This window comes from Narcine bancroftii, chromosome 2 (assembly GCF_036971445.1).
Source record: "Narcine bancroftii isolate sNarBan1 chromosome 2, sNarBan1.hap1, whole genome shotgun sequence".
Lineage (NCBI taxonomy): Eukaryota > Metazoa > Chordata > Chondrichthyes > Torpediniformes > Narcinidae > Narcine > Narcine bancroftii.
The window spans coordinates 88,173,385-88,186,130 of NC_091470.1; the positions used below are offsets into that span (position 1 = coordinate 88,173,385).

At 42.2% G+C, this 12,746-nt stretch overlaps 1 protein-coding gene across 7 annotated transcripts in view; it reads left to right on the forward strand.

Annotated features, from left to right (window-relative positions):
• LOC138753873 (spectrin beta chain, non-erythrocytic 1-like) overlaps positions 1 to 12,746 on the forward strand; it is a 264,090-nt gene that overhangs the window by 59,000 nt on the left and 192,344 nt on the right. For 3 of the 7 annotated variants that reach the window (XM_069917410.1, XM_069917411.1, XM_069917403.1), the window contains exons 2-3: positions 8,267 to 8,476; positions 11,588 to 11,778. In XM_069917410.1, the coding sequence (XP_069773511.1) occupies positions 11,628 to 11,778 (151 nt within the window). In that variant the 5' untranslated portion in view covers positions 8,267 to 8,476; positions 11,588 to 11,627. Of the gene's footprint in view, positions 1 to 8,266; positions 8,477 to 11,250; positions 11,482 to 11,587; positions 11,779 to 12,746 lie in introns of those variants that run through there. The other 4 variants (XM_069917405.1, XM_069917404.1, XM_069917406.1 and 1 more) reach the window with 3 other exon arrangements.

Below are 12,746 nucleotides of genomic sequence, written 5' to 3' on the forward strand. Positions count from 1 at the left end.
TCACCCCTTGACCTGTATGGACCCGCCTGTAACTAACTGCCTCGGGACTCACTCCAACCCAATACAGAAGGTGATACTCACAGGTCACAAGGAGTCGAGAGAGAGAGAGAGAGAGAGCAAAGGAAAGCAATGTCCTTTATAATCCTGCAGCAGGTATTGGGAAGCCAATTGCTCGAGGGCAGGCTGGGCCCCTTTGATTGCTGTGACCAATGGCTCAAATCAAAGTGCAGGGGCTTGGCAGGGGTCAGCCCAGGTGATTCTCTTGGACCAATTAGGTGAAGGTCAGGGCTAAGTCCAGGCAGGCTGCCTGGAGCCCAGGACCTGGTCATTTGAATGGGCCAATCAAGAGGGTCACCTTGATGGCTTGGGGTGAGTCTGGCCTTGATTGGCATGCGATGTGTCCTCTAAAATGGATCCTGGCAGTGCACCATGTTGTGGCTACGATCTCTCCATTACACCCTGTCCACCACCTTCTCAATCAGTGTGCTCTAGCCTGCAACAATCTCTTAGTGAAAAGATTCTTTCTTGCTTCCCCTCTTAACCTCTTGCTTTTCACGTTAAACGTATGCTCTCTGATCTTGGAAACCTCCACCCAGGAGAAATGTTTCTTACAATCCTCCTATGTAAGCCTGCCATATTTCGATCCATCTCGATCAACACTCCCATTCTTGATGGCTCCGTACAGGGGGAAGAATTGTGGAATGTAATCCCGGTGTCTATGTTGGGTTCCTATCAGAACAGAGCAAATTGAACAGTGTTGACCGGCTGAGAGGCTTGTATCTTGCATTGTTCTTCATCCAAATTTCGTTTCTATCTGTTTAATATTGGATAATTTGAATGTTTCCGAGATATACAACGCAAGGACAACACACAAGTCTTTCGTCATTCAGAAAACTTTCTTGGCACACAATCATGGAAAATTATCCAGGGAGCTCTAGTCTGCTTACGGAGAAGAGAAATGCTGATGGTGCCTTGTTGCGGTTCCTATCCACTGTTAATGCAATGGGTACTTCAAATGAAAATAGAAAATTAGCATTTTCTCTTCACTTCAGTCTGTGCTCCTGCCTTTGCATCTGTCCCCTACACCTTTAAAAGCAAATGAGGTTTAAAGAAAAAAGTCCTCTTGCTTTTCTGTGTCCTGGTGTGAAGGGCGACATGAGGTGATGGTATAACTGGCACCACTGGTTGACTGATAAATGCCAGCACAGAGCATCAGCACTTACTGAGGTATTAATTTTACACTTCAGATGTAAAATAAGATCGACTTCCCAATGGCCTCCGCAGGAGAACATTTTATTTTATTGTTATTCTTGGTCATCCTTGGCTGTTGGTGAGTTGGTTCGTTCCAGTGCTTATTGAACCCTTTCTTCATGCTGCATAATAATCAAAATTAATTTTGGAGCCTAGAACAGTATAGGACAGGAACAGGTACTTCAGCCCATGTGTCTGTGCTGAACATGATGTCCTTGTACTTGAGGTGTATCCATAAAAAAATGATGAGACATTGGGGAAGTGCCAATTTCTTTCAAGCTTAAGGGGAAGTCAAGGTGCTGGTGTACTTTCTTGGATGTAACATCGATGTGGTTGGACGACAAAGGATTGTTGGAAGCATCTCCACTTCTTCACCTTTGTTAGAGACCAGGGCACGTCCTCCTCTCCACTTCCTGGAATCAATGACCAGCTCCTTTCTTTCGCTGACATTGAGGGAGAGGTTCCTGTCCTGACACTGCCACTGTCTCCTTCCTGTGTGCCGTCTTATCCTTATCTGAGGTCTGACCTGACGGTGATATCATCTGCACACTTCTAGCAATATTTGGCCACATAGTCATGAGTGTCTAAGGAGAATACTGAGGGGCTGAGTACGCAGCCTCGCAGAGTACCTGTGTTGAGGATGATGGTGGATGAGGTGTTGTCACTAATCCTCAATGATTGGAGCTACAGGATGGGAAGCTGAGGAGCTAGTTGTAGGTGGTTGGGGATGCTGAGACCCTGATCCAGAAATTTTGAAATGAGTTTGCTTGGGACTGTGATGTTGAAGGCAGAGTCATGGTCAATAACTAGGATTCTATCAAAGGAATTCTTGGGCTGAGTGGAGGGCCAGGGACCTGTTGAGATGGTGAGGTGGTGAAGCTTCGAAGGGATCAAGGAGTTACAACTCTGGACGTGTGTTAGGAATTTTATTTACAACTGGGAGCAAACACAAAACAGAAACAGAACACCCACACAAACCAATCTCGCAGTCTTGCAAGGTAACAAAACTACAAATATTTAGAAAAGGTATTTGGAACTGCTGAAGGTGGACCAGACAATACTCGCCCACCCTGATTTACAGGCATGGCACACAGATTAAAGAAATTAAAACTATTTATGGTCAAGCCAAGTGAACCATGATGGTTCCCCAGGTGTACACCCTAAGCAATCCCCCCCCCCCCCCCCCCCACATCCAGTAAGGCACACACCTCACAACTGGTCTTCCAGCGCTAATGTTGTGTGAAGAATAGGTTCAAAAGGGTTCAAAGCGATTCAAGGCTGGATACATGTTATCAACAAACAGTGGGCTTTACTTACTCATGGGGAATTCACAAAAGGACAAACACTCACACAGACTAACATACACAGCACACAGACACTGTACACTGAGAAACAAGGGTTTAACTTTTTCAATACCTGCCACCCACAGGCATGTTATACTGAGAAATTAGGGTTTAACTTCTTCAACACCCACTACCCACAGACATGGTATACTGAGAAATGAGGATTTAATTTCAGTGCCCACTGCCCACAGGCATGGTATGCCCAGAAACGTGGGTTTAATTTCAGTGCCCATCACTTAACTAGTGAGTACATACACATGAACCTAATCTCCAGTGTCGCCGGTGCTCTGGATCCGGGAAGGGCCCATTGAGTCGGCCCTTTGGAACTGCCTGTGGCTTGTAGGCTGGAGTTTAGCAATGGTCACAACTAATGAACACATACAAAGCAGTAATACACAAATAACTGCTTGCCAACGGCTATACTTTGTGAGGTGTCTGAGGAGGTTCGGTATGTCACCGAAGACTCTCATAAACTTCTACAGGTGTACTGTGGAGAGCATTCTGGCTGGTTGCTTCACTTCCTGGTATGGAGGTGCCAACTCTCAGGATAAGAATAAACTCGGGAGGATTGTTAACTCAGCCTGTGACATCACAGGGACCAGACTTCACTCCATTGAGGACATCTACAGGAGGAGCACCCTCTGTCCTCAAACATCCCCAACTCCCAGGCCATGCCCTCTTCACTCTGCTACTATCAGGAAAAAGGTACATGAGCCTAAAGACGAGCCCTCAGCAGCACAAGGACAGCTTCTTCTCCGCTGACATCAGATTCCTGAATAATCAATGAACCAAAGACACTGCCTTACTTTTCGTGCACTGTTATTTTTATTTTTTATCGTAATGTTGTAAGATGGTTATAATATGAATTTTTACACTATGACGCTGCCGCAAAACACTGAATTTCAGGACAATAAATTCTGATTCGGATCCTGATTCTGATAAATCACTGCTAAACATTCTCAACTCCCAAATGGGAATGCAGTACCATCAACTCTCTCTATCTCTAGTAGGCACAGTACAATAACAAACATTAAATTAATTACAACTAACAACTCTATCAAATGAACCTGGTCTCCTGCATTGCCCACGGCTTGGGATGTGGGACGGATCCATCACATTCTGCCCTCCAGAGCTGCCCCTGGCCTGCAGCTTGGAGTTCAGTGATGGTCTCCATACAGCTTTTTCAATGCAAGACCTGTCCACATGGCCTGCGAAGACCAATCGTGCATCAGCTTCACCTGTGGGCATATCTAACCCTTGATTGGCAGGTGAAGTAATTTCAGACTAGGCTCCAGCCAAAGAGGTCACCTGACCCTCTGCAACCCATACTCCCACCAGATTGCAGACAGAGAGGCCACATGACCCTCCTCAATCCACATTACAACTCAGTACAGCACACACCTCACAATCGTCCTCCAGCGCTGCCGTGGATCATAACTAGGAGCTCGGGGCAACAAAGAGCAAAACTGAGCAGTCGTGCTGTGCTTTATACTCCTGGGCTGGAGGCAGTGACTTCAGGTGATGAGTATGACCAATTGGTTTAGTACGAGTGGTTCTGATTTTGATTGACAAGGGAATGATTGACATGGTGAAGTGACCTTTGACCAGAGAGGAGTTCCCTATTTGACCAATGAGGTGACCTCTATGTTACAAATAATAGGCCAATTGTGGTGGATCAACGTTTCTGGCTGGAGTTCACGTGAGCCATGATCAATCTCTTGAAGCACTTCATGATAATGGATCTCAGAAGCACTTTGCAGTAATGTGGTAGTCATTCAGTTCAAGTTCATTATCTTCTGACTATACATATACAACCAGACGAAACAGCAGTTCACCGGACAACAGTATACACATACAATACACATCACTTAGTAATCACATACAGAGATATATATAAAATAAATATACTGTCTTAATATTTTGGGATGATTTATTCAGATACAAGATACCGTTCTTCAATTTCACACCTTGCAGGAAGAAGCTAATTCCTGTCCTGGCAGTCCTGATTTCAATGTTCCTGTACCTTTTTCCTGATGCTATTTAAGACCTGTTACCTTGCTTTTCTTTGGCACTGGATTCTTAAAGTACTTGGGAACTTCAGATTGTAGTTGGGAGAGGTTAAAGATGTCTGCCAACACTTCCCCCCATCCCCCTCCCAAATAGTCTGCATGAGTTCTTTGAACACTCCCTCTATTCAGGCCAGTTGCTGTCCACAGACTCACTCTCAGGAAGATCGATCTGACTTTTGCGACCATTGTGGCAGCTGATCTTGACTCACTGACCTTCTGTTCCTGAGGGTAGAATACATTGAATCTGTCATGGAGGGATGTATTATTACTAGCGATTCTAGCCAACTGTGTTTTTCAGCCTGTGATGACATCCATACATTGCCACATCTGTGAGGTTTAAATTTTTAAAATTTAAATTTAGATATACAGGCCATTTTGGCCCACAAGCCTGTGCCACCCAATTTGCACTGTCGGTACGTTTAGAATGGTGGGAGGAAACAGGAGCCCCTGGGAGAAACCCATGGGGGAGAATGTATAAACTTCTTAAAAACCAGCACAGGATTTGAACCCTGGACCCAGTTGCTAGCGCTATCAAGGAGTTGTGCTAATTGCTATGTGTTTTTAATTTAATTAATCAGTTGGAGAAACTCAGCAGGTCATTCAGCATCCATGAAAACAAAAGTTAGTCGACAATTTGGCCCTGAGCTCTTCTTCAGGATAGGATGCTTTCAAAAATCACCTCTCTATCCATGAAATAACTAGAAAACTCAACTGGAATTTTCAGCAAATGACCAATCATCTCTTCAAAATTCATTCCAAGTAGTTGGCATCAAACAATTAATTGGATGGCAAAGGTGGCAGCGTTAGAGGACAAGAACGATGGTGATGCAGGGTAGGACAGTGCGCCAGAAGAGTGATCATTGGAGAGGACAGTTGATTCATGAAGGAAAAAAACAGTTTAAATGGCAAAATCATGCAGGTTCTCCTGCACAGCATTTGGTTACAGGCTGGTATTGCAAGGAGCTCTGAAACAAATGACCTCTTCAGCTCTTCAGTGAAGAACTGTGTTCTTCAGAAGCTTCACAGAGATGAATGACCAGAGAAAGGGAAGGAAAGTGGATCCAAAAATCACAATTAAACAATACCAAATAATTTATATCAATAGCGTGTGGTGTGTGTGTGTGTGTGTGTGTGTGTGTGTGTCTGTGTATGTGTGCGTGCGTGGATATGTCTGTGTGTATATATAATATACATATATGTATGTGTGCATATGTCTGTGTATGTGTGCGTGCGTGGATATGTCTGTGTGTATATATAATATACATATATGTATATGTGCATATGTCTGTGTGTGTGTGTGTGTGTGTGTGTCTGTGTATGTGTGCGTGCGTGGATATGTCTGTGTGTATATATAATATACATATATGTATGTGTGCGTATGTCTGTGTATGTGTGCGTGCGTGGATATGTCTGTGTGTATATATAATATACATATATGTATATGTGCATATGTCTGTGTGTGTGTGTGTGTGTGTGTGTATATATATATATATATTAATCACATGATTTCTGTCATTTATTTATTGACTTGAATTGCAGCAGCCCTTTGGGTTTTGACCTTCAAATTTTGTGCATCAAGTTTCCACTGAACAAATCCACAAAGTTCCAAGATTTATTGATAGCGGAAAAGATCAGGGAATTAAACTGGTTAAAACTAACCTGAGGACTAGTCTTCTTCCCACTGAGAACAGGGTGGCAAAAGAGATGGAATGCTTTTCAAAAGCAAAGTGCAGGTGTTGTGGGTAAAATATGACGGAGATGAAAAACTTTCCCGGTTCATAAGTATTTGGTGATCCAGACACATCAAAGCAAGTTTGTTCTGCAAAGCTTTGTCTTTCAGTGTCAGCTTTTTTTTCTTCAAGTTATCACTGTCAGGCAGTTGTCCATCATATTCAGTAAATGTGTGATCCTCGGTTTTAGGTAACAATTTATAAAAACCAATGGGAATTTTTTTCCAGCAATGAGCACAGCTATAAAGTAATCCCCACTCACAAGTGGAGTAATTCAGGAAATAGTAATTTAAATCTTATCAAGGCTTTTTGAAAATTTATGCAGAAGTATCTAGATTGGGGAAAAAAAACCTGGTACCAGAAGCATGAGCATGCTCCAGATAGGTTGTAAAAACCTGACTGCCTCATTCATATCTGTTGGCTTACCATCCTTACCTGAATGGTGCTCCAGCTCCACACCAATTTGGCTTTTAGCTCACCTCTGAAGTAGAATACCAAGCCATTTAGTTGTATCAAATTGGTGGAAACAAATTAAACCAGGTTGATTGGTTCGTGAAACTAAAGTGTTCACTTATACAGGAGGGTTCGTGAATTCTGTCTCATCCAAAAACAATCACATCCAGAGAACTGGCCACGAGGATAGAAATGCAAAGCCAAGCATCTGCAGAAGTGTGCAGTGAAAACGGAATCCAAGTTATATAGAACATAGAACACCAAAGTACAGGCCTTTCGAGTCTCGATGTTGTGCCGACCTATATATTACCCACCAAAAAACATTCCCACCTCGAAACCCTCTATTTTTATTTCCTCCATGTGCCTGTCTAAGAGTCTTTTAAATACCTCTAATTTTCCTGCCTCCACCATCACCCACCACTCCATTCCAAGCACCCATAACTCTCTCTGTAAAAAAAAACTTACCCCTGATGTCTCCCCTAAACTTTCCTCTCTTCACTTTGTACAGAAGTGTTAACTTGGATTCTCTTTTCCCAGTCTGAAATTTTTTTTTTGCTCTTTCCTATCATATTTGCTGAGGCCAAGTCCTGCAAATCGTTACCTTCGCTTGAGTTATAGAACTTCCCAGTGACTATTTTGTCGCTGTGAATAAACGTTCTCCATTTCTTCATTTCTATATTTAAAAGCAATTTGTTTCTATATCAAGTATTAAGAACTTTAATATCTTACAACGTGATAGATTTTACTTATTCAGGAGAGGAGAAAGTGCGACTGTAGTAAGGCAGATTTGGAGACTTGGTACATCGCACTATCTATTCCAATGCTACCAGCATTGAATCATTGCATAGTTTAAGAGTGACTGAATGAACAAATGTTGCAATGCTGACTTCCCCTGTTTGACGTTCAAGGACTGGGATGATTAGCAACTGTTGCTGACGGCAGTAAGTGCGCTATTTCAAGTCGAGAGGCAAGAATGCGGCAGCTGGTGTGACACCAGCAACCTACCCCTAATTCCAGGACTGGAGAGAGTCAGATTCCATATGGAATTCAATGTTCTTGATACGCAGCTCAAACTCTGTCTTCCAATGTTCTTTTGCAGCTGGTCACTTAAGATATTGTACGTTAGCAGTCAGTTTGGTTATACTGTTATCGATAAACCACACCTTTAAGTCTTGAAGCACTTTACTCCTTTTTCACAGCTCCAGAACGCTAAAATACCAATGTTCTTATAGCAGCTTTTCTCATGGGAGCAGTTCTTTAACTTTACATTTTGTAATAAAAGGAAAAATATATAATTTATGACAGCTCCTCTGTGGCTTGTTTTTTAATTTCACACTGCTGCATTCATAATCCTGTGCTAAGGACATTTAATGTAAAAGTAGTTGCCTTTCATTATCCTTTGGGTAATTATCTTTTGCAGTCAGTACTTGCGATATAACAGATGTAATTACGAAGCTTCCGAATGTGCCCTGCCCTGTTATAAAAAATTACCAATGAAATCTTGCTTCACGAATTCAAACCATCACGTGTGGCTTGAACAACGTCAATATCTCCTTTACAACGCTGGCAACAGGAATGTATTGCAGTCCTGCTCCAACCCTGGAATTTCATTCGTCACCTCTTTTACAAGGTAGATATTGCTAAATATTTCTTCTTAGAAAATACCTGATGTGGTTTTGTTTAAATCATTCATATAGGACTGTTGCAGAAATTAAGGAAGTTCCAATTATTCCTCATCCTTTGAAGAATCCATCCACCACCATTCAATTGAATAATGTTATTTGAGATTATGTATATTCAATAGTTGGAAGTGCATTGTAGAATTAAAAGCTGATGACTGCAGGTCAGATCTAGTTTAGAATTGGCAGATGGTAGCAATCAATTCATCACCTACGATGTCAAAAGAGCCTAAGGCAACAATTAGAGTGCTGAGTACTATGGCTAAATCAATTGGTTCAGAAGAAATTACAGTGGCTTGTTTAAGTTGCATTACAATATAGTCCTCAGCAAAGATGATCAAGCCTCCCTGAGAGAGGGGATAGAGGAAGATGGTTATATTAGGAGGATTAAGCATGGTGTCGGAGCATACAGTGCACAGTGAGAAAGGCAAGGACAGGGTGTGCTTGAGAGAGTGTTGCAACAATGAATAGAGATGGAAGATTAGTTTGAAGGACCACAGAGAGGATGCACCTCTTCCCGAGCCGTAAGCAGTGCTCAAAAACAGGTCATCGCTTCATCCAGCTTCCTCCTTCTTTGTGTAGCTGCTGTCCTACAGCGGATCTGATCATGTTTTCCTTGACCAATGGCTAATGCCATCTGGCAAAATGATGGTGTGGCTGTTCGACAGGTGACGATGGCAAATAAGGCACTACTTGCATGATCATGCCAGCATGTCGGGAGCTCAAAGCTGCAAAGGAGAAGAGCTCATCTCTCAGCTCCTGATCCACTAATCCCATGTTTGGAAGGTGTAGGGAAAGATGTATCGCATTCTGTTCTAATTCATTCTCTGCAGCTTCATATGGAAAGATTCAGTGCTGTACAGTGTTCTCAGAGATGCATCGTGAGGCACACATCAGTTGCTGCCAGAAGACCCAATCATTCAAAGAGGCCTCTTGGTTTGACTGACACCTGCCAATTATCCAACAGAAAGAACCATCCATGATCAACAGCTGCTATTACATGCTCTCTCTGACAATGCAAATTGAATTCAAAATAATTCTGACCCATGCAAATTTTGAATTTATTTAAAAAAAAAATTGGGACATGGAGCACGGATACAGGCCTTTCGCCCACAAGCCCGTGCTGCACAATCAACTTTTACCCCCAGTATGTTTTGAAGGGTGGGTGGAAACTGTGAACCCCGGGGAAAACCCACGCAGACAAGGTGAGAACGAACAAACTCCTTACAGTTAGTACAGGATTCGAACCCTGGTCCTGATCACTGGCGCTGTAACCGCTAACCGCTACACCAATTGTGCCACTCAAAGGGGAGAAGATACTGCTGAGTGCAATGCTTATTGCACAGGTGGGCTAGGATGTTGGTTGCTCTGGAAAGGGACCCTGACAAGCTGCACTGCAAGTGCCAATACATTCCAATGTACCCTTCCATTGTAGATGGGCTAGATGTCAGGTGCACTCTCATTTCTACAGCAATCTACAATTCTATTGCAAATGACAGGCTAATGTCTCCATAATGCCAAAGCAATAATCGGAAAGATATTTGTCCTTTATGTAACTATTTGCCGCAAATTTGATCTAACTTTGGATTGCTAACTGTTTTATGGAAGAGAGAAGCTTTGGAAATATCATTTTATCTCATCCCTCCTTTCTTCTATCCTGTTCATCTATGTCGTAGTGGAGCTGAATGAAACTTGCCTTTGGTGTTAGGTTCATACATTTTAACATACATTTTTAATCATTTAATCATTTAGACATACAGCACGTTAACAGGCCATTTCGGCCCATGAGTATGGGCCGCCCAATTTACACCCAATTGACCTACAACCCCTGGTTCGTTTCAAATGGTGGGGAGAAACCGGAGCCCCGGGGGGAACCCACACGGACATGGGGAGAACAGCGTGGGATTTTAACCCTGGTCCCGATCGCTGGCGCTGTAAAGACATTGCGCTAACCGCTACCCCAACCATGCTGCCCCAATGCATAACACATTTTTTCCAATGTAAACAAATTAACTGCCCAATTATAACTAATACAAAACACCATACAAAGCTACCGACTGGGATGTATGTAATGGGTTGACTTTAAAGGTTAACTTTTAAAGCAAAAAATTAAAACTTAGATTGTAATATAAAAATATTTGTCAAATTTCTTCCTGTGCTCCCAATTTTTAGTGGAAACAAAATCAATAGCTTGATTCTTGTATTTCTAACTCTCTTTCCTCTCTATACCTTGAAATAATTCAATCAATATTATTCCCTTATTAAAGAGGGTGCAGCCCAACTTGGTGACCATTCATGTTAATTCATCAAAATACATTTTGAATGATTGTGATGAGGATAACTGGAGTTTCTTTAACTGAATGCTGTCGCCGTTCCCTTCTTGAAAGGGTTTTTCAGTGATTGAAGTGCATTGTCTGCCAATGCATCGTCATGCAGTGGCCAGGTGATGGTCATGTGCACCCAGTAGAGCAAGACCAGTGAATCATGTGACTAGTACAACTGGTGTTATAGTCACTCACAATACATGTGTACCACAAGTTTCTTTTGATGCACCAAGAGGAATGAGTGAGTCATCCAAGCAACTACAATGTATTGTTCACAGCTGTGAATCAACTACTGGTGATCAAGGCTCAGGCTTCAAAGAGTCCTCAGAAAGTTAAATCCAAAGCTAATTTATCTTGTTTGTAATTTATCTTATACAACTCGGACAAACCAGAGCAGCGAGAAAAGCTTTTGTTTTCTTGTGTGAATATAAATTAATAGCCTGTTGCATGGATCAATTCATCCAGTGTCTGGGCGCATTAGCCAAATACCATTTGAAAGCATGTTAAGCATATTTGAACATGCAAGGCCTCCACCTACTGGACAGACTGGGCTGTGAACCATCCAGAGATTGCTGCACCATTCCTGCTGCATTATTATCACAGCAGCTGAATGCCTCCAGTGAAAAGAATAGGTATCATCTTTTCCCAAAGCTACAGAAAGTGGTGGTGATAGTCTAGTCTTTCCTCACAAAGCCTTTCACACGTGCTACAGTGGATTTTTTTTTACCCCTCTTACAGGCCTTATGAGAAAGAGGAAAACGACAACTGAAGCAGCACAATGACATCGGCCACTGATTTTGATAACGTGGAGATTCAACAGCAGTATAGTCACATCAATGCTCGCTGGGAACTCTCTGATGAAGGTGAACTTGATAATGACAACAGCTCGGCAAGACTGTTTGAGCGTTCCAGGATCAAAGCTCTTGCGGGTAAGTCCAGCTTCTTTTCTGACTATTTCTTTGGGTACAGCTCAAGCTGTCAGTTTTTTTTTTGTCCACATTTTGATGCCTCTTAAATATTTAAAATTAAGGCCATTATCTTCGCCCCCCCCCCCGCGTGAAAATAATTTCTTTCAGTAAATAAGTGACACTTAATAAATTCTTCGCTGAGAAGGAATCGCGTCTCTTGTATTTTGGGATGTATGTTTTAAGTGACAATTTTTTTGATAATTTTGGAGTACGAGCATTTCAATCCTAACAAGAAGTTCTGTCGACACCCACTACCCATGGGTAGTGTACCCATTGTTTAAACTAATGACAAAAAGATATGATTTTTATTATGCTTTTTCTCCGTCAATGTATTTGGGACACGATTCCACCTCTTGAAATAATGTGTGCACTAAATTGTTCTAAAATAGATGAGTTATTCCACCCTTACAATTGACAGCACACAGGAAAGATTAAAAAATTGTATTTAAATGCTGCCTATTCTATGGACACAGAGAAAATTTGCATAATCTAATGACAGATAAAGCCATGTGCACCTTCATATGAATTTCCTTAGGATCTATGATTCATAATGTTTGTTTCCTTGCATCTTAGGAACGCTTCTTATAATGAGGAGCCCTTGTGATAGCAAAATGTTTGGCAACGTGTAGGGAACTTTGCATCTTGCATCACCGTTGTCAATGCAAGAAAAGACACTTGCACACCCGAAACGATCACACATCGGCAGCTGGGATTTGTTATTTCAGTCTTTTAGTTTTGAAAGCGAGACAATCAGTCATTTGTCTTTTTTTATCCCCCTGATCGGAGACAGCACACACTCCTCTGACAGGCTCAATGCCCAGCTGCAAATTGTCACTTATTGACCTAAGGATCTGACCCTTTGACCACTTCTTGAGGGGAGTTTCCGAGCCTTTAACCTTGAACGGGTCGTCAAAGTCGTTTGCATTCTT